This window comes from Neolamprologus brichardi, chromosome 23 (genome assembly GCF_056152115.1).
Source record: "Neolamprologus brichardi isolate AB-2024 chromosome 23, ASM5615211v1, whole genome shotgun sequence".
NCBI classification, from domain to species: Eukaryota; Metazoa; Chordata; class Actinopteri; order Cichliformes; family Cichlidae; genus Neolamprologus; species Neolamprologus brichardi.
In genome coordinates this window covers 41364675-41384578 of record NC_142125.1, presented here as the reverse complement: position 1 = coordinate 41384578, position 19904 = coordinate 41364675, and the positions used below count along the sequence as shown (strand labels likewise).

The 19904-nt window shown below is 40.9% G+C and overlaps 1 protein-coding gene across 1 annotated transcript; it reads left to right on the top strand.

Moving 5' to 3' along the window:
* The first annotated feature begins 5071 nt into the window (after nt 1-5071).
* Nucleotides 5072-18472, top strand: arpc2 (actin related protein 2/3 complex, subunit 2). The gene is made up of 10 exons (XM_006808897.3): nt 5072-5291; nt 7037-7071; nt 7850-7962; nt 13456-13501; nt 13615-13801; nt 13942-14035; nt 15553-15679; nt 15774-15874; nt 16531-16631; nt 17982-18472. The coding sequence occupies exons 1-10, from the start codon at nt 5218-5220 to the stop codon at nt 18001-18003; spliced, it is 900 nt and encodes a 299-aa protein (XP_006808960.1). The 5' UTR covers nt 5072-5217; the 3' UTR covers nt 18004-18472.
* The last annotated feature ends 1432 nt before the right edge of the window (nt 18473-19904 follow it).

Below are 19904 nucleotides of genomic sequence, written 5' to 3'. Positions count from 1 at the left end.
GGAAAGGATATGTTTGAAACACCACAATGACAACAGATTGTTCTTCCTCTTATTTTTTATTTCAGAGACTATTTCTTCTTTTTAGTTATTGCAGTTTCTGTCATAGACAATGCAAATTCACTTCTGTTCATCTCTTTTTGTGTACCCGGGTATCCTCTGAAGTCGGGTATGTCCTGTGTTTTCATATGGGGGACCTTACAGTGACTTTCTTTGCATTTTGTGCTCAGTAAACTCTTTCATACTTTGTGTTTTCCTTAAACGAGGACATCTCTTAAATACCAATTTTTATACTTACTTTAAAAAAAAAAATACATACTAAAAGAAAATTCCACCTCATCTCAAATAGGAGATTTTAAAAGTGAGCTAATGTGTCAAGAAGTTAAACACTTTAAATTGACTTTGACTCAATTCAGCAAAGTGTGTTTTTTAATAATAGATGAATAGATGCAGTTTTCCTATGTGGAAAAAGTCTGAAGGTACTATTGCAACCGTTATCTGAAACATGTTCTTCTTGGGTGTTTTTCATAACTGTTCACCAATCTCTAAAATTCCCTCCATGAGGTTTTGTGAAATATTACTTTAGATGTTATGAGGTTTTCTTGCATGCACAGCTCGTTTTATATCCTTATATCCGTCCACTCAATGTCAAAGAGACTCATGTCACCACCTTCAGTTCTATTTAATCACAACATGCCGCGGGTTGCTAGGGTCCTTCTCCATAATACTGCAGAGTGGTTATCTTTACAGCTTTGAATTTGCCATTGGTGTGGGCTACATTCTCAGCTGACATGGGTTTCCTCAGAAAGCTGCCTGGGGTTTGTGCCAAATATTTGTACAGTTACTGTGGGCGGGCAAACCGCTCTTATCTCTGCATGCCTGACTTTTTTACTTTTATCTTCTTTAGAAAAGTAACTAGTACTCTTCCACCTGTAATTAAGTTCGTGATGATGCACACGTTTGCCCCAAGATGGGACTGCTCATTGCGCAAAGAGAAAGAGAATTGTGCAAAAAATGAGGAAGCAAAATGCACAAAAGGCACATCGTTAATGCAAATATCAGATCGTTGCTGATGTAAATTCAGCAGCGCCTTGTTTCCTCAGTGACACATTGAAAATAACACCTGGCACGCTCGCTATTTGTTTAATCTCATTTTGATCCTATCAGTTTCTGTTCAGGAGAACTTGCGCAAGTTATTCAGAAAGTCACAAGAGCAACATGTACGGTCACGAAAGGTTTGTCTCCACAATGTTATGCACTTTTATAATAAACTGGCAACATTCTATTACAATATAAAACCTTATAGAAAACACAAGAAACTTAACTGAAGTTTTATATGTAAAATAAATCATATGAGCAACAATAAAATATAAAAAAATGACAGTGAAAATTTGAAAGTGAAGGTAGGTTTTTTTGTTTGTTTGTTTTTACATTTGCCTTTTTTTCCTTCAATAATTTGTGTATTTATGTAAAGGTTTAACTATAGGTAACTATTACATATATGCTTTTATTTTATTTATCAGCACATATTTAAAGCCTAAGTTATGACAGATCAGAAACTTTACTATTTTTTAAGTTACAGGTGTTTGATTGTCTTAAAATGTATTAACACTGTATAAAAAATGTAAAAAGATGTGAACATAATGGTAAATGGTTAGAAAATACAGATTCATCAATCTGTAAAAACACAAATATGGTTTAAATACGTTTTACTGTAAAATCATGCATTTCATTGCATTTTTATCCAGTCTCAACATCTTTCATTGTAAAATATCTCCCAAATTATGGTTTGTCTTATGAAATGTAAATAGTGTAAACCCCACTGAAAATAACTCCATAAGATATCTCACTATTTGATGAAAGATTTGTCTGGTAATTAAGTGGCTCCGTGATTAATACAAGTTCAGTAATAATATGTGTAAATTAGCACATTAAGTCCCGGCTGAAGACCAGGATGGGACTGGTAGGAGTAGGTATTTGTGGAAAAGCTCTAAAATTCCTGTGGACGTTGTGTCAGGAGGGAGAGCTGGGATAAAAATCTGTGCCAAATCAAAAATGCTGCCTGTCTGCAGTGTTTGTAGAGTCCTTGCAAATAAGGGGGGAGATAAAAGGGAAGCCAATATAAACTTAAATTTGGTCATAAAACCCTGAATACTGTATAATTATATGTTTCGTCAGAGGGAGTCATTATCTGCTTCTAAATACCAGGTTTCCTGTTTTGCTTCTTTTCATCTTTACATGGTTCTTTCTTATTAATTGTATTGTTCTAAAGATGTCAGGCTTGGCAGCTTCTGACGGTTAGTTTAAAATATCTTTTAATTACAACAACACCAACAGTTTGCTTTACGACTGGTTACACAGGTTTGTGCTGGAGAGCACATTTTAATTATCAGCAACGATATAAAAATAACCACACATCAAGTGTTTGGGTTGTTTTTGTTTGTTTTGGGGGGGTTTGATCACCCAACCTAAACACATTTGATTATTACATTCAAACTTTAGAATGAATTGTACATGGTTACATCTTTAACCAAGAAAAGCAGCGCTGTACTCACCAAGTGCCTTACATGGAGGTCAGACTGAAGAGTCCAGTTTCCTTGTAATCCCGTTGAGTGTGATCTCTAACAATGCGAGCAAAAGTTCTCTGTGAGGAAATTTAACAAAAACTCCAAAATGAAAAATGAAAATGTTTTGACTTGACCAAACCAGTTGGTCTGGGGGAAGTGGGTACCAGCAGCACCATGGTGACAGACACCAGATCACTGATCAGACCCTGACGAGAAATACCGTTCATGCTGCCAGTTAAACAGAAAATGTCTAACAGCATAAACAACAACAGCAGGGTTGCATAAATGTTCAGGAATTTAGACTGTTTTGCCAATAACAGCGTCTGTATGAGCGATTAACATTATTGGGGAAGTTAACTTGGTAATCCCGCCAGGTACAAGGTGTTATAAGATATTTAATGTATTTTAATGTATTTATAATAACATTGTTAACATATGAGCTTTATTACAGTACTAAAATGTTTTCCTCTCTTATACCGATGATAGATTTAATAATGCTGATTTACATAAAAGTCAAACTAAAGGAAAGCCCTGATTTGGATAAACAGTTGAGAATATTGATGACCTGCTGATTTATAATCTCCAAACAGAGGATTCATGCTCATATCAAAACTTTTAGCACATCAAAAACATGTAACACATATTTCTGTTTTGGCATTATTTTTGGGAACCATCGTTTTCTTGGACTCAGTTTCTCAAAAATGTTTAAAGTGGTTTTGACCAACAGTTCGTCAGGTATTCTGAACACCTTTCAAGGTTTTGCTTTGAGCCTTTTTTCACTCATTTCTTGTCAATAATTGTACCTGATCATTTCCAGAGCAAAGCTTTCTGTTTGTTTGCAGAGAGGTGGTTGCCAAATAGCTATTTGCCAAAGACTTGACTTGGTATCTCTACATGATGCGCAGTGTGTCCTTAAGAAATTTGAGGAAACTGGGCAGGTGGAAGACAAAAGAAAAAAATCTATTTATAGCAGATGAACAGAATCTGAAAGTCATGTCCTTAAAAAACATGAAAATATCTAAGACCTGATACAGGAGCCAAGAGATGCATGTGGACCTTCAGTTGATCCATCTAGTGTTCATGGAAGCATCATCAGAAATGGTCTCAGTGGAAGGGTGACTGTCCAATTCTCAAGGAAAGGAAAGAGAAGGCTGAGGTGTGCCAAATTACACGAGAGTTATTGACAATAAGTCGCAACAGGTCTGATGGACTGAGATTCTACAACCATCAGTTAAACATAGTTGAGTCTCTGTCATAAAACAAAAGGCAGCAGACCTTTGAATGTCCCCCAAGAAGCCTGGAAAACTATTCCTGCAGACTTAAAGAAATAATAAGAAGGCTTGACTAAGAAAACTCAGGCTGTGATGGAGAATAAAGACGATCACACCAATTTAACGATTTCTTGTTATTATTAGTATCATTGCAGAGTTATACTTATAATTCTACAAGCTTTGTTTTTACATTACATACTGCATTTCTATTTATGTATTTATCTATGTGTGCATGTTTAAAAAAAAGGACTGCTGCACATGTTTCACATTTGCCTAACAAAATTTAAAGAAACGAGGCATGGCGCAAGACGTGCAATACTGCATGTTTCATTTGTAGTTAGATGGAGAAATCACAGCTACTCTAAACCAGAAAACAATGGCTCACTTTGTTTTCAGACTTTTTAAGAAACCACACCTTTTCCTTTTCCAACTAATCTTGTAAATGGTTATCAGACTGGTCATGTAACATAATATGTGTGTGTGTGTGTTTTGAGAAACATTATTCATATTCAGAAGCATTATTGCCTTGCTGAGTATAGGGCCTTTTCTAAGTAATTTGTGTGCTTTCCCCACACTCAATTCACTTAATCTCAGGTTACTTAATTTTCACATCAGGTTTCCCTGTTTAAATAAGTCTTTAGAGTAATGTAGTCCATTTGTTTTCTTTTCTTTTTTAGTCTTCTTTTAGCTGATTCCTTAGAGGTCGCCGCAGTGGATCATCTGCCTCATCTCACCCTATCCCAGCATCCTCCCCTGTCCTCCTCAACAACATCCATGAACCATCTATGTGGTTTCCTCTTCTCCTTCTGCCTGCCAGCTCATATTCATTTTGCGTTGTCCAATATATCCACTACCCTCCTCTGCACACATCCAAACCAGCTCAGTCTTGCCGCTCTAACTTTGTCTCCAAACGATATCTGTCTTTTTGTAAGTTACACCTTCAAACCATGCACCACAGCAGGTCTCACTACCATCATGAAAACCTTCCTTTTCTTTCTCACAGCAGTCTGTTCTTAATAAATAAATAGCCTTTTTAAATAACAAGTATGAACAAGTATTTCCTGATTAGCGCAGCTGTGTGGCCCTAAAATTGTGATTGATGTACCATTTACACTTATTAAGTCGCGGACACCTGTTTCTTTCTTATGAACCCGCCGCAGTACTGTCATTACGAATTTATTACAGGCATTATTTTAGACGCCCCGGTCTTATTTGGGCCCTGCGAGTAAAATACGCGGAAGTTGCGGGCGGAAGTAGCCTCGACGGAAGCGGTCGGGTCTGTCAGGGCAGGAAAAAATTTGCAGAATTTGACACAAAGAGGTGAACCCCACCAAACAACACCGCTTATCCCCCCTTTTTCCTCGACACCGGCGTCCGCTGCGATGATCCTGTTAGAAATTAATAACCGCATTATCGAGGAGACGCTGACGCTCAAGTTCGACGGCGCATCCAACGGGTGAGAAATCATCGCTACACCTGGCTAGCACCGCTAGCTTCCCCTTTAGCTTCTTACAGAAGATGATGGCTTCATTTAAAGAAACGGGGGAGATCGGGTACAGCAGGTTCAACAAAGTTAAGCTATGTGGTGTTAAAGAGTATTGATTTTTTTTAAAGTGCCGAAATACACATAGAGTTAGCTTGTTGCTCTGCCTCGACGAGCCGGGGTGTGTCTGCACGGGCGGTGTTGTGCCAAAAATTGTAACCCCATTGAATTTAATCTCCCCTGGCGGTTCTCCCACATACCTTGGAGATAAAACAACAAAGCACACAATAGATACTTAGGTTATATTTACACTGCGCTGCCAATAAATACGAAGCAAATATTTTTAAAAGGTTACATAGCCTTAAGGGAGCTAGCGGGAATAAAGCTAATTTATAAGCTTTTTAAAAAAAAATCAAAAAAAAAATCAAGCTATTCCACACTGGTTGATAACATCATATGCAAAATCCCAAACCGCCTATAAAAACTCTTTTTATAAATATAGAATATATTTTTATATGAAGTGAGGACTTTATTTCTTTTTCTTTTTTCCGGACACAACTTAAGGCAAACTATCTTCTCATTTCCGGTGTCACTCCACCACGGCAGATCAGATTATATGCCCGCGGTGTTTTCACTTAATAAAGACCATTTATTTGCCTTCCGCGGCAGTACATAAAGCTTTTAGTGGCTAAATGATAGCCAACCATCGCCCATCTCTCTCGCTTTTTCTCCTGCTTCCGCATTCCTGTAGTCAGGCTGAGTCAAGTCTGCTCTGTGCACAGCCAGCAGCTGCAGCTCCTCAGAGCATGAGCGTGTGGACAAGTCGCTGCAGCATCCACCTTTACACTGTTGATTTGCTACTGTGCATTCCCCAGGCATTGCTTAGATTGTTTGTTTGTTTTAAAGCTGTCGTGTCGACATGATTCATTAAAGCTGTGACTCCATCATGACGTGATTACATCTTGCATTTAAATGTTTTGCATTTTAGCAAGCGCACTGCTTCATCTTGCAATTAATTTGTGTCCCAGTCCTTGACTGACAGCGGGAGTAATACCAGTATTGTACAGTACTGTAACTTGAACAGCAACTAACAGGTCCTGTTCAGATTATAATATAGAAGAAATAATGAGGGTCAGTTCTGATTAACTCCCCATCCATGTATTTCACAAACTGGTAACCAGCTTACCGTGAAGACACTGACTAAGCTACTCTACACGTGCTGTAAAGTTAGAGATACTGTAGAGCTTTTATGGTTTTATGAGAGGAAGTGATTTAGTTTGGTCAGCTGCAACTGCTACTAACAGTTCTTTTTGTTTCTCCTTTTGCAGAATAATGTCTGCAAATTCAACCATGTTATTGCATTTTTTTTTTTTAAATCACCAAATATCGGTATTAGTATCATTCTTAAAAACCTACATTGGATGGGCTCTAATCAGCTTTCATCATACAAATATAATAATTGTTTTAAGAATCTAGTGGCAGTAATTATAACAAACGGGAAACAAAGCAATAACTAGCTAGCTTGTTTGCAGTGTGTGGCTTTGACTGGTGCAATGACCCTTTTTGTTCCCTTTTTAACCATCAAGTCTACTTAAACCTCCTCACTACCTTCATTGTTTCTTTGTTTGTTTTGATGCTATTTAAGATGGTAAATTGAACTCCAGCTTTGTGGGCTTTACAAACTGGTCTCCTCGTGTTGTTTCTTTTTCTCCTCACAGAACCAAACCAGAGGCCGTCGATGTGACGTTTGCAGGTGAGTGTCTCGTGCAGCAGCGTGCTATTTTTGCCCCGTTTGTACTATATTTGAATATCCGTGTTTAGATTTTAACACACAGTTTTGATAACTCTCAGCTCTCTCAGCCGAGTTGAGTCGTCATCACCAGTGTGCCCTTTTTGCTGTCTGGATAAGGAAGTTCTCCAAATGAAATAAAACCAAATAATATGAGCCAGTGTTGGATGGGTCGCATGACATTTCTTTAAATGACTTTAATGTAGTTCATATTATGGCTTATAGATTTCTGTGTGTGTTGTGTCGTGCAGTATTTTGTGTAACCCGCTGTGAAGAAGGTTGTAATGTAATGTTTGGATTTGATCAGACACAATCACATTTTTGTGCACGCCTATTTCAAAATTTAAAGGGTGGTGCTGATGGTGGTGTTGTCTTCAGTTTCCTATTATGCAGCCAGCTTATTGCACATGTTCCTGTAATCAGTGTTGAATCTGAAAACATGGACTGAGATTACTAAGACATCTCGTCTGTCTGAGTGAGGAATGAAAAGATCGAGGAGTTCATTGGAGTCTTTCCTGATTTGCTCACCGTGTCTCCTGTGCCTATTTCAGCTGTGACTGAATGTGTTTAGCGCCTGCTAACATGTATTTTACTTATTTCTTGTCCACTCCCTTGTCTTGTTCTGCTTTATGTTTGTACAGCACTTTGGTCAACACGAGTTGTTTTTAAATGGGTTTTATAATTCGTTTAAAGTTGAGCATTTCTCCCCCGCTGGTATTAACTCTGTGCCTGTGTGCTGCAGACTTCGATGGCGTCTTGTACCACATCTCCAACCCCAATGGGGACAAGACCAAAGTGATGATCAGCATCTCTCTGAAGTTCTACAAGGAGCTGCAGGATCATGGAGCTGATGAGGTAAAACACACACACAAAAGAGAGAGAGAGCGAGAGAGGCTGGAAAATGTTTCTCAAAACCTGAATACAAAGAATCAGATGATTCTTTTATTTAGCATGTTTGACACAGAGGCCTTTGCAGAGTCTTGATTATAGCTGGTTTCACATCCTCTTCCACACAAGCACATTCTCGTTATACAGAAAGTGCAATTAAGGATAACCTTAAAAGAGTTATTATTATCACATCTATAGTTTAAATCAGGGACTAAAGCTGCTTTGTATGATTGGTCATCTTATAGCTGTCCTTTCTGCAGCTCCTCAGTTCAGCCTTTATCTGAACCCACACACTGTAGGTCCTGTCTCTTTAAGCCGCGCTCTCTAAAAGCCCCTTTTTTCTGCTTAGCTGTCCCTCATGTTGGTTTTTACAAACAGAACCCACTTCTTATAAACTCTACTTTGGCTGTGGCTATGATGACCATATAAGGCGATCCACGATGACGTCAGCTCGGCACAAGAGTAGGAAAAAGCAGTTGTGAACCGAGGCTTAAGTACAGTCACGGGGGGTTACCTTTCCATTCAGTCGCCTTTTTATGGCTATGCTTAATATGAGTCAATTACTGTGATATTGTTTTAATGTGAGTTTAAACTTCTGCTAGCGTGCTATGATGTCACAATAAACCAGCCCTGCATGTCCAGCTGCAAACGTGGGTAGAATCTGGTATAAACGTCCACCACACTGCTGGCTACTGTCTGTACCACGCTTCGGTGTCACTCAGAGGCCTGTGTCCTTTTACGTCTGTGCTGGCGTTTGATACACACTTGCAGCATTATTCAGTGCTGTGCATTGATCCGTTTATGCTCTGTTATTCTAAGCAGTGAATAGAAGCTGATCAAAGGCAGATTGAGGGAGAAAACTGCACAACCAAGCAAAATATGTGTTTTCTTTCCTTTTAAAGGGGGTAAATCAGGTGGTCGTGGCACCTGCTGCTTTGTTTTGCATTTTTTTGTGTTGGTGTTTCATCCTTGAGCGCACTAAAAGTGCCCGAGGTTCATCCAGGCTTGATCATACAGGACCTTTAGTTTTGCTTTGTTCTTCAGCACAATATCTGATTATTTTAATGAAAAGCACTATAACAAACGTGAGGTTTTGGCTCGGTTTTTTTGTTTGTTTTTGTGGCATCTGATTGAAATATGCTTAGCTTAGCTTTGTTCAGTTTTCTTCTACCAGATCCCTGATTGGTACATGAGTTAATCTGGGACAGTGCGTACAAGTGTCGTTCATTTCACACTTTGATTTCAGTGATAATAAACCCGAGTGCAAGTGAAACTGTAAAAACAGCCATGGCTTCAGGCAAGGCTGCTACTGAATTTGATTCCTGATGATGGTGAGTCGATCTGAGATATAAAATAAAAGTAGAATGAGGTCATTATTTCCCTCCACACACACAAACTTACACAAGTGCTCTGTTGCCATGTAAGGAAGAAAGCAGTCGCTGAGGCTTTCAGTAGAAACAGGAAGTGTGTGTGTGTGACTCACCCCAGGCGAGGAAGTGCTGACTGCGAGCAGCAGCCACTGTGTATGAAAGGCTTGGCTGCTGCCCAGCCGCTTCGCCCCTCCTCGTTCCCTAAAGCTGGGAATAGCGGGGTGAATGGTGGCACATTCGTTTTATTCTTCCTGTGACGAGTCAGTTTGGACAACAGTTTTTGGATGAGCGGCACAGGTGCTGTTTTTAAGCCGCTTGCTCATTCTCACACACACTAAAAACAAGATAGGCGCTTCACACATTCAGTGTTTGCATGAATTAACACAATGACAGTTTCCTAAAGCTTGGCAGAACGTCAGCTGAGATTTAAAGACACAGTTGATGCTTGTCTGAGATTACTTGTGAGGTGATCCCAGGGTTTGGGTGCGATAACAGCAAAGGCACGAGCCCCCTTTGAAATAAGCTTCTACTGCTAAATAGTGAAAAGTGATCAGGAAGCTTATCAAGAGAATTTAAGGCTTTAAACTCCAACAGTGTCACTTTACTCTGGATTCTGTAAAGCACAGGCTGCAAACGTTTTGTTTCTTCCCAGTCAGTAATCTGGCCGCAGCATTTTGGACCAACATAAACATGCAAGATATGATTGAGCAACTCCAGTATGCAGCGCCAAACAGCAGTCCAGTCTGTGGGTGGAACACAAGGCATGCATAACCACAAAAAATGTTTGGAGCAAACTGCTCTCTTGACTTGGCTGCATTGATTTGTCAAAGATTATCTTAAAGTTCTTAACCTGCGTTTTAATAAAAGGAGTTCAAAAGCCCAGGTCACCCGTCAGCCGCTCGTTAGAGCAAACAATGTGAAACTTAGCCTTCTTATGGAACAGCTGTTTCATAGGTAAATACACTTGTAAACCATCTACATGTTGTGTTGGTATGTCGAGTAATTTGACCTAAAGGGAGTAAGTCCAAGGAAGAAAGAACAGACCCCTGTGAGGAGACTGTGATGTTTTTGTGTTGGATTCTTGCCGTTTGTCTGATTTGCATATTGCTCTGTTCATTCCTGAATGACAGGCATCTATTACAGAGGAGCCCCCGACCTTTCATTACCTCCTTGAAACACACACACCTCCTTCCTGTCACAGTACAAGTCTTTCATTGTGCAGCGAGTTTGTTTAGCCACCTCTGCTCTGTTGTAAACCACATACTTAAAACAGACCTTTCACGCTCTTATCTCTTATACAGATGAAATTCCGGATGTTCAACAAGTCAGTGTATGTATGAGTAATTCCCAGGAGGTAGAAACTCTGTTACAAACATTTGTTTTCTACTCTCAGCTCTGTATGATGTCAGTAAGAGTGGCTATATCACTAATATGATCGTCTCAGGTTCACAGCTGCTGTTCACATCTTTTGTTTGCGAGGGCCGCTCACCTGGGAGAAAATGAGCTCAAACATCTGCAGGATTATTTTGAACTGTGTTGAGTTCAGAATAACGGATGGTCAGTAAAAAAAAGCTTGCTGGGCAAGTTTATCAGCCAGCAGCCGATAGGCCAGTAATACGATTTCTACTGATCAACTCACCTATGAAGCAAACTGCCTAAAAGGACCCTCGCTATTGAACACCAATCCAAGCGTTGACTCTGCTGCAGTAATCATAAAGCTTCAGTGGCCATTTTTCTCCTTTGGATTGAGACGCAAACCCAGGCTCCTGTTTCCTTCTGATACTCGTCTCGAGTCCTGATATCAGTATGTAGATCGTCCACTGTGGTGAGAAGTCTTGGGACATGAGGAAGCTGCCAAACGTTCTCTTTCATTTATATTAATAATAATAATAATGATAATACATTTTATTTGAAAGCGCCTTTCAAAACACTCAAGGTCGCTGTACACTTAAATGGTAAATGGCCTGTATTTATATAGCGCTTTACTAGTCCCTAAGGACCCCAAAGCGCTTTACATATCCAGTCATCCACCCATTCACACACACATTCACACACTGGTGATGGCAGCTACATTGTAGCCACAGCCACCCTGGGGCGCACTGACAGAGGCGAGGCTGCCGGACACTGGCGCCACCGGGCCCTCTGACCACCACCAGTAGGCAACGGGTGAAGTGTCTTGACCAAGGACACAACGACCAAGACTGTCCAAGCCGGGGCTCGAACCGGCAACCTTCCGATTACAAGACGAACCCCCAACTCTTGAGCCACGATCGCCCTATACTTAAAAGCAACCAGACTGGAACTGTTCATACAGATTATTATTAGTTAAATGTGAGTGGAGTTGTGTGGCAACTATTTTCTCAAGAATTTTTGAAAGGAATGGTAGATTGGAAATAGGCCGAAAATTCTCAAAATTATTGGGATCTAGACCAGTTTTTTTCAATATTGGGGTGATGGCAGCAATTTTGAGGGAAGAAGGAACAGTTCCAGTGGTAAGTGAAGAGCAGATGATGGCAGATATGAGAGGAAGCAAAGAAGGTAGACATGCCTTAACCAAAACTGTAGGAATGGGGTCTAGCTGACAAGTAGAAGGTTTTGACTTACAGATGAAATCTGAAATATCAGTAACCGAGGGGAGCTGGAAAGCAGAAAAACAGTGTGATGGGAGAGGAATTACACAGGAAGAGCTAAATGGAACCTCGGAAAACAGATCTTGGTGTATTTTGTGAATTTTCTCAATGAAAAATAACATTAAAGAATCACAAAAGGAGGACGAGTAAAGGTGAGCAGGTAAAAAATCTGGTGACCTGAAAGAAGAGTTGAACAGTGAAAACAGTATCTTGGTTGAGTATTGAGTATTAGAATTCATAAATCTATTAATGAATTTATGTTGTGTTCTTAGATATTAATCTGGTATTATATTGAGGTTTCTCATTAGCACATGTCATATTCTATGTGATGGAGCCACCAGTTGTTAGGGGAAACTGTGTGTTCTCCCACTGGTTGGCAGTGATTCTTTAAAGCTGCTTGTTGTTGCTGGATCAAAAATGTAGCGATTGCTTTGGTTGCCTGTAGTTTTTGATGTTTGTCTGCAAATATCTGTTAACTGCAGGCCCAGCGGTGGTACAGATTGAAAAGGATGTGGATAAGATACAGCTTGAATCTAATTAGAACTACAGAACATTGTTTTTTAAAGTAAAAGTTATGCCACAGCACTGCAGCCAGCATGTTTCAGAAGGTGCAACTTTTAGTCTGAAAGTTGACCTTTCCCATTTCCTCCTCACAGTATCACTACAGCTCAAAGTCCATCACTTCCCTTTAAATACAGACCGCAGCGGTACGCTAGCTGACAAAAGCAGTCACAAGAAGGTTTTTTGCTAACCGGTCAAGAACTGAGCGTTTCTCCCTATTGATAGGCGGTTGGTAAGGCATCATTGACCAGTATGAAGTCCTGCCTGATTGGGTCAACTTCCAGAAACCACTTAAAACCAGTTAGAGAATACTATGCGGGTAGTTGCCAGATGGTTGCAGACCAGTCTCTAGGCCTGGGTGACCAGGACCTTATTCACTTGATCCTACATCGTCACCACAGTTGTTAAACATCCAAAATGATGGACAGATTCACACCACATGGTTAGAGGCCATGTTTTTGCAAAATCCCAATAAAGTTCTTCTTCTTGTTTTTTCTTTCTTTCTTTTTCTTTTTTTTTTTTTTTTTTGCAAAGCTACCTTAGACATCAAGTCTAAAAATATGGAGCTGGAAGAGGTCCTCTTAGATCTCACAGGATTCCCACCACATGTGAAAACTACTAAGATTTCCAAGAAAATGAAAGATCTGTTTTGAAAGTGGTTAAACGAAAGCCTCCAAGTTTTAATTATCCTCCACTGTGCTATTAAAGCTACACCTTTGGAGTCGGGCTCAAAGCTCAATACTCTTCAATTAGCAGAGTAATTATTCAGTTTGTTTTTTTTAGGCCCATTGAGTAATCTGTCTTTTGCTGTCGTGCTACATTTGTTCTGTCCAGTGCAGCTCTTGAAAAACCACAATACGGAGGCGTGTTACAAATAAAGTTCATATTTTTAATTCCAGTTGCTCAAGAGGGTCTATGGGAACTTCCTGGTTTCACCAGAGGCGGGTAAGGTCTTTTTGAGCTCCTTTTTTTCTGCAAGTTTCAGAAATCAGCTGAGCCTTGATGCTATTTTTTTCCTCGACTGTAAAAATAAAAGCTCTACATGTATTATATTACAGGCTACAACGTGTCCCTCCTCTACGACCTGGACGTTCTACCAGCCAACAAAGATGAGGTTGTCCACCAGGCCGGCATGCTCAAGAGGAACTGCTTTGCCTCAGTGTTTGAGAAATATTTCAAGTTCCAGGAGGAAGGCAAAGAGGGCGAGAAGAGGGCCGTGGTCCACTACAGAGAGGACGAGTCCATGTGAGTGTGTCATGAGAAACATTTAGAAAAGCAAAAGTTAAAGATATTTGTTGTTTCAGCACAGGTCTTAAAGTATATCAAAAATCAATTGATGTTCCTGTCATTTCTCTGAAAGCCAACATAACTTGTGGTCGCTGCAGGTATTTGGAGGCCAAGAAAGACAGAGTGACGGTGGTGTTCAGCACAGTGTTCAAAGACGACGACGACGTCATCATCGGCAAAGTCTTCATGCAGGTGTGTGTGAGGCCACATTTACTGATTTTCTACTGTCTTTGCTTAGCTCTTGTTCCATTAGTACCTACTCGGATCGACTCGCCACGACTCGACTTGGATGGACGTCGAGGGAAGAATATACGCGCTTCTCGGCCTGATCGGTCTGTGGATATTTATCAGACTTGAGGGAACACTGCGTTATTTTTTTATACCCATTTCCTCTGTTGCTGTTTCAAAAAAGGCGGTTTTAATTTTGACCAGCAGATCAGTGGCATGAGGTCTGATGATGACACATTTTAGTACCTGTTTGGATCGCTTGGAACCTCTGCAGAGCAGATATTTAAAAGTACCTGGTTCCAAGTGAATGGAAAACCCTGAAAACAGTAGCAAACTGTGCCGAGTCGATCCGGGTAGGTTCTAATGGAAAAGGGGCTTTAATTTGCATTACCGCCTCCTGCTGGACCAGAGTGGAGCACTTTCATGTAACATATTCCTGTAATTCCTGTCATTCCGACCACTGATTCCAACTGTATTGCCCTCTCTCTTTTTTTTTTTTTTCATTTTGATAATTAGCCCTTTAAAACCGGTCAGAGCAGCACGCTCCGTTTTGCGCAACTACTTTTAAATCCCGGTAGCTCTGCAACCACGTGAGCTAGCGCAGTAATTTTTTTTGCATATGAAACCGGAGGAGTTGTACTTACATCTTATGCCATCAGCTTGTCCTCGGTCACAGTTTTCTTCCACATATAGCTTTGCAAAAACTGCATAAAAAGCACTTGCAGCAACAAAAACATAATATTTCAGAAACACGCTTTGCCGATCCGATCAGCTGTTCATAACACTTCCCACGTTGGAATAGACGTCAGCACGAACTATCGCATGTCCACCATGAAACCGGAAACCGGAAGTGACGTCATTTTCGCGGAAATGTAGTTTTTTACCATCAGGGCCTCATGAGCCTATACTGGTGTTTTTAAAAGTTATGTTTGACTTTATGACTTTCTGTGTGGTTTCTGGGATGCTTAGGACTCATATTGCACTGCTGGAAATAGTTTATTTTGATGCATATGCTGCTTTTTTTGCAAATTTGCATTATAATATTTATTTTCGTTTTTCCTGCAGTGTATAAAAATTGGTGTATTTCAAAAATAAAACTATGAAGACACTCAAAATAAATTTCTTGTGGTGGGAAACTATTTTGTGCAACTTTTTTGTATTTACAGTTTTGAGGGATAAGCCTCTTAAATTTCTCTAACTAGAAATATATGTTAAAAAAACAAAAACGATTTTCAATTTTTTCGTAGTTTATTGCACTTTTTTGCAATTTATGTAATTACTATGCACTTAATGCATACATATTATTAAATTTTAGGCTGTAATGGTTGTATTGATGTATAGCAACTTGAAATGCTCCCAAAAATGGCTCCACAGCATGTAAAAATATAATATAAGCTCTGGTGGACTTGGTTCTATGGTAGGTCTTAAAGGGTTAAAGAAGCTTTAAAAAAGTGCTGCAAACATATTTTTCCTGTGTGCAGGAGTTCAAAGAGGGTCGGAGAGCCAGCCACACAGCTCCCCAGGTGCTCTTCAGCCACAGGGAGCCTCCTCTGGAGCTGAAGGACACAGACGCCGCCGTCGGGGACAACATCGGATACATCACTTTCGGTCGGTGCTTTGTTTTTAGTTTAACAAAGACTCGTATTTGCTGGTCACTCCTCAGCTAACGCAGTGGTTTTAATTTGTTGCTTTGTGTTTTCAGTCCTGTTTCCGCGTCACACCAATGCCAATGCCAGAGACAACACCATCAACCTCATCCACACCTTCAGGGACTACCTGCACTACCACATAAAGTGCTCCAAGGTGAATTCACCTCAGCCAGTCACTCCTCTCCTACTTGGCAGCACATCATACACAGAGAAAACCGATAGTAAAAGTTTTCTGGGTTTCAAATAATTTTACACAACAAAAGTTTCTTTGCTTTAATCCTCGATCCAGCCCGATCTTTGTCCCAAGTAATAAATGCTTGTTTTGTTCGTTTCAGTGTTATTTCTGAGCTGTTTGGTTGTGTTTGAAGGGCCCTGACAGGTGAACTCAAGTCAGTAAACACACCTGCCAAAACTGAAAGCTAAAAACCACAAACAAGTCCTCCGCCGCGATACTGCGGTTTCTCTGTTTTTCTTTCTCTACAATACAAAGTCCCGCTGTCGGTGAGATCTCGCCTGACTACCCCTAAGAGGGCGTTTGTGTAGATACGACAACCCACGAAACAAGACTTGCTCGAACGTCGTCCTCTTCTTGTAACCCCTAATCAGTGATGTAAACTTAGAAAACAAACAACCGCTGTTTTTTTTGAGCATGAGAAGTTTCGCTCGAGCCATTAGCACAGAGCAAAGCATGCATCCCCCCCTCTGCCCTGCAGCGTTGCGACCAGGGGAAATGTGCCAACACTGGAGACTAAGCACTTAAATCATAAGGTTGCGATTGGCATTGAATCACACGTCCCGTCTCTTCCGCAGGCCTACATTCACACACGTATGAGAGCCAAGACGTCAGACTTCCTCAAGGTGCTGAACCGCGCTCGACCCGACGCAGAGAAGAAGGAGATGAAGACCATCTCGTAAGTAGCCTCTGCTGTCCTCCCTGTTTCTGTCAAACTGAGTTCAACTGATTATATTTGACTTAACACAACCTCACCCGCACTTTAAGGCTTCATCTTCAGTTTTAATGGATTGGATTGGATTTATATAGCGCTTTTCAAGGCACCCAAAGTGCTTTACAATGCCACTATTCATTCACTCTCACATTCACACACTGGTGGAGGCAGCTACAGTTGTAGCCACAGCTGCCCTGGGGCAGACTGACAGAAGCGAGGCTGCCATATCGCGCCATCAGCCCCTCTGGCCAACACCAGTAGGCGGTAGGTGAAGTGTCTTGTCCAAGGACACAACGACCAGGACAGAGAGCTCGGGGATCGAACCGGCAACTTTCCGGTTACAGATACGCTTCCCAACCCCCTGAGCCACGGTCGCCCTTTAACACATTTCAGATGTTGCACAAGGATGTGTTCGGGAATCAGAAACATCCTTGTTCGTGATAACTTATAAAAAAGGCAAAACAAGAGGCGGATTCAGTCTGGGGACACTATCTCGGCACTCCTGTTTTTACAAGATAAAAGCGCCTTTTTCAGCTTTCAGTCTGTGTGTTTTTGAGGTGTGCAGCATGTTTGCCTACATACAATACATACATACAGCGTGAGCTCAGAGAGGCTTTGTATCGAGGCTAATGTGTAACCGAAATAGGAACGATCGGATTGGAAGACTGGACGAGTGCCACTCACGGCTTCGGCAGTTAGTTGACAAACATTTCTGTTGAATTTCAGGTTGACGACTGACAGAAAAAAATGTTGATGTGAACACAAAACTGAAATCCGAGTGTCAGTCACCTTTTAATGTCACGCAATGACACAAAAGCATGCGACAGATTTCCTTATATGATTGGCTGATTAGATGTGCTGATAGTGTTACTTAATTGTGTAGCACTATCGTTTTTGATGTTCAGGTATGCACAAAGATGAGTGGAATCTTTCAGTAGCTCTCAGAGGGCCTGCCAAAACACGATACAAACAGGAAATGCACGAACAACAACCTGTAAATATTTCCTTTTTTCAATTGCTGAGGATTACAACGTGCAGTCCTTTTCGTTGAACTGGTTTTTTAAACTTGACTCCGTTTCTTGGAAACTTGTTTACATTTGCTCATCCAAAGCTGGAGGCAGCAGTCAGCTTAGTTTTAGCATGTGTGACACAAATAAGGGGAAATGTTGTGTTTAGCTTGTTTTTTACGGTACCTACCAGTGCAGGAGGAGTCGGGCTCGCTCACTCTTCACTGGTTCTGTCTTCATTTTTATCATAACATGTGACCGATCTGATCTCATCTGACAAAAAACTGTTTTGTCTTTACGTTTTCAGTGGAAAGACCTTCTCCCGCTGAGGCCGACCTAAACCTGAAAAAGTACAATCCACCCCCGCCCCCCCCACCTCCTGTGGGCATGCCCAGACGCGCCACAATGAGACTTAACGCCACATCGGACCGGACTTCAGGAAGCCTCTAATTCCCTCCCAGCCTCTCATGTCCAGACTTTTGTTTTGTTTTTGTTTGTTTTTTTATTCTTATTTGGTTGAATAATAATGCTGGCCGTACCTGAGGAAACCCTCACAATAAATGGAAAAAGGGCATTCCTTGCTTTGCATAGTTAAAAAGAAAAGAAGAATTATTAGTCCTATATAAATATATATATGATAAAACTGAAATTTTTGATACGATATCTTTTACTCCATTTGGTACTCTTGCTTGCCCTCACAGTCATGATGGATGATTTCAGTCCCCTCTGTACTTTCATGTCTTCTGTACCGTTGTCATGGAAAAAAGAGAAATAAATCACGCTTTAAAAAAAAAAAAAGCATCTTTTTGTTCACTTTTTTTCCACTTGATAAAATTTTATCGAGTGAACACAGTCGACCACGGACTTTGCTTTGAATGTAACTGTTTGCTTACTGTCCTGATAGAGGTTAGCCAAGAGTGAAGAAACTGAACTCCTTTTGCAGCGTGTTTGGGGACAAACAACTAAAAGGAAGTTTGCTGTGTGGAGCCAGCTGAGGTGGTTCAGGCATCTGACGAGGATGCCTCTTGGGCGCCTCCTGGGTGAGGTGTTCCAGGCATGTCCCAGCGGGAGGATGTCCCAGGGAAGACTCAGGACACGCCGGAGAGATTGTATCGCTCGGTTGGACTGGGAACGCCTTGGTGTTCCCCTGGATTGGCTGGGGAGAGGGAGGTCTGGGCTTCTCTGCTTAGGCTGCAACCCAGCCCCAGATAAGCAGAAGGAGACTGATGGATGGGTTTGTTGTGTGTTTATTTAGTTGAGGTTCTTCAGTTTTCAAGGATTACCTGGTCCTGGAGAAATCGGGAACAAAGGCGACTAAGGTGACTTTGAATGTGGGATTGTTGTTGGTGAGTATTTTAGAAGTTGCTAATCTACTGACATTTTTCCCAGACAACCAACTCTGGAGTTTAGAGGATGGTCTGAAAAATTCAAATAACCACTTGTTACAACCAAGGTATGCAGAAAAGCATCTCTGGATGTGGAGAAAATCACAACTGATAGGTGGGCTGCAGCAGAAAACCACACTGGGTTCCACGCCTGTTAGCTAAAAACATGAGTTACACAGGCTCCCCAAAACTGGAGTATGTCTGGTCTGATAAGTTTCAAACCTTCAAATAGGAGGTTGGTGTAAACAACATTAAAGCATGGGTCCATTCTACCTTGTACCAACAGTTCAGGCTGCTGGGGATGGATAATGGTGCTTGGTACCTTTGCACTTCTGAGCTCTTAGTTCCAACCGAACCTCCTTTAAACACCACGACCGACAGTGTACTCATCTCCTGATCACTGCTTCCATCAGTCAACTCAAACTGCTTCCTTCAACATAATGACTTCACTGTACTCAAAGCCAAGAAAACATCTTTGGGATGCGGTGGAACAGGAAATTCACATCCTGGACATGCAGCAGACAAACTGTAAGATGCTGGACCAGAATCTCTGACGATTTTTTCCAGCACCTTGTTCAATCTGTGCCACGAATAACTGAGGATGTTCTGAAGACACGAAAGGGGTCCAACCCAGTACTCCCGAGGTGTACTTAATAAAGCATATAAATCTCTGCCTTTCGTGAAACTTTTGGTTTGTTGTGATGTTTAAATGCAAACTTAAACATAGATTGTATCAAAGCTCTTGGTAATAAAAAGACTGAATGACTTTTACAAACAGTTTACATGATAGTAAATAAATGAAAACAGATACAGACGCACATATAAGTGAGTTTGTTTGAATTTGT

Excerpts from the sequence above, each read along its gene's own strand:
- arpc2 (XM_006808897.3), top strand. The coding sequence starts at position 5,218 with ATGATCCTGTTAGAAATTAATAACCGCATTATCGAGGAGACGCTGACG. Across the intron at positions 5,292-7,036 it reads TTCGACGGCGCATCCAACGG|AACCAAACCAGAGGCCGTCG; the intron begins GTGAGAAATCAT and ends TTCTCCTCACAG. Across the intron at positions 7,072-7,849 it reads CGTCGATGTGACGTTTGCAG|ACTTCGATGGCGTCTTGTAC; the intron begins GTGAGTGTCTCG and ends TGTGTGCTGCAG.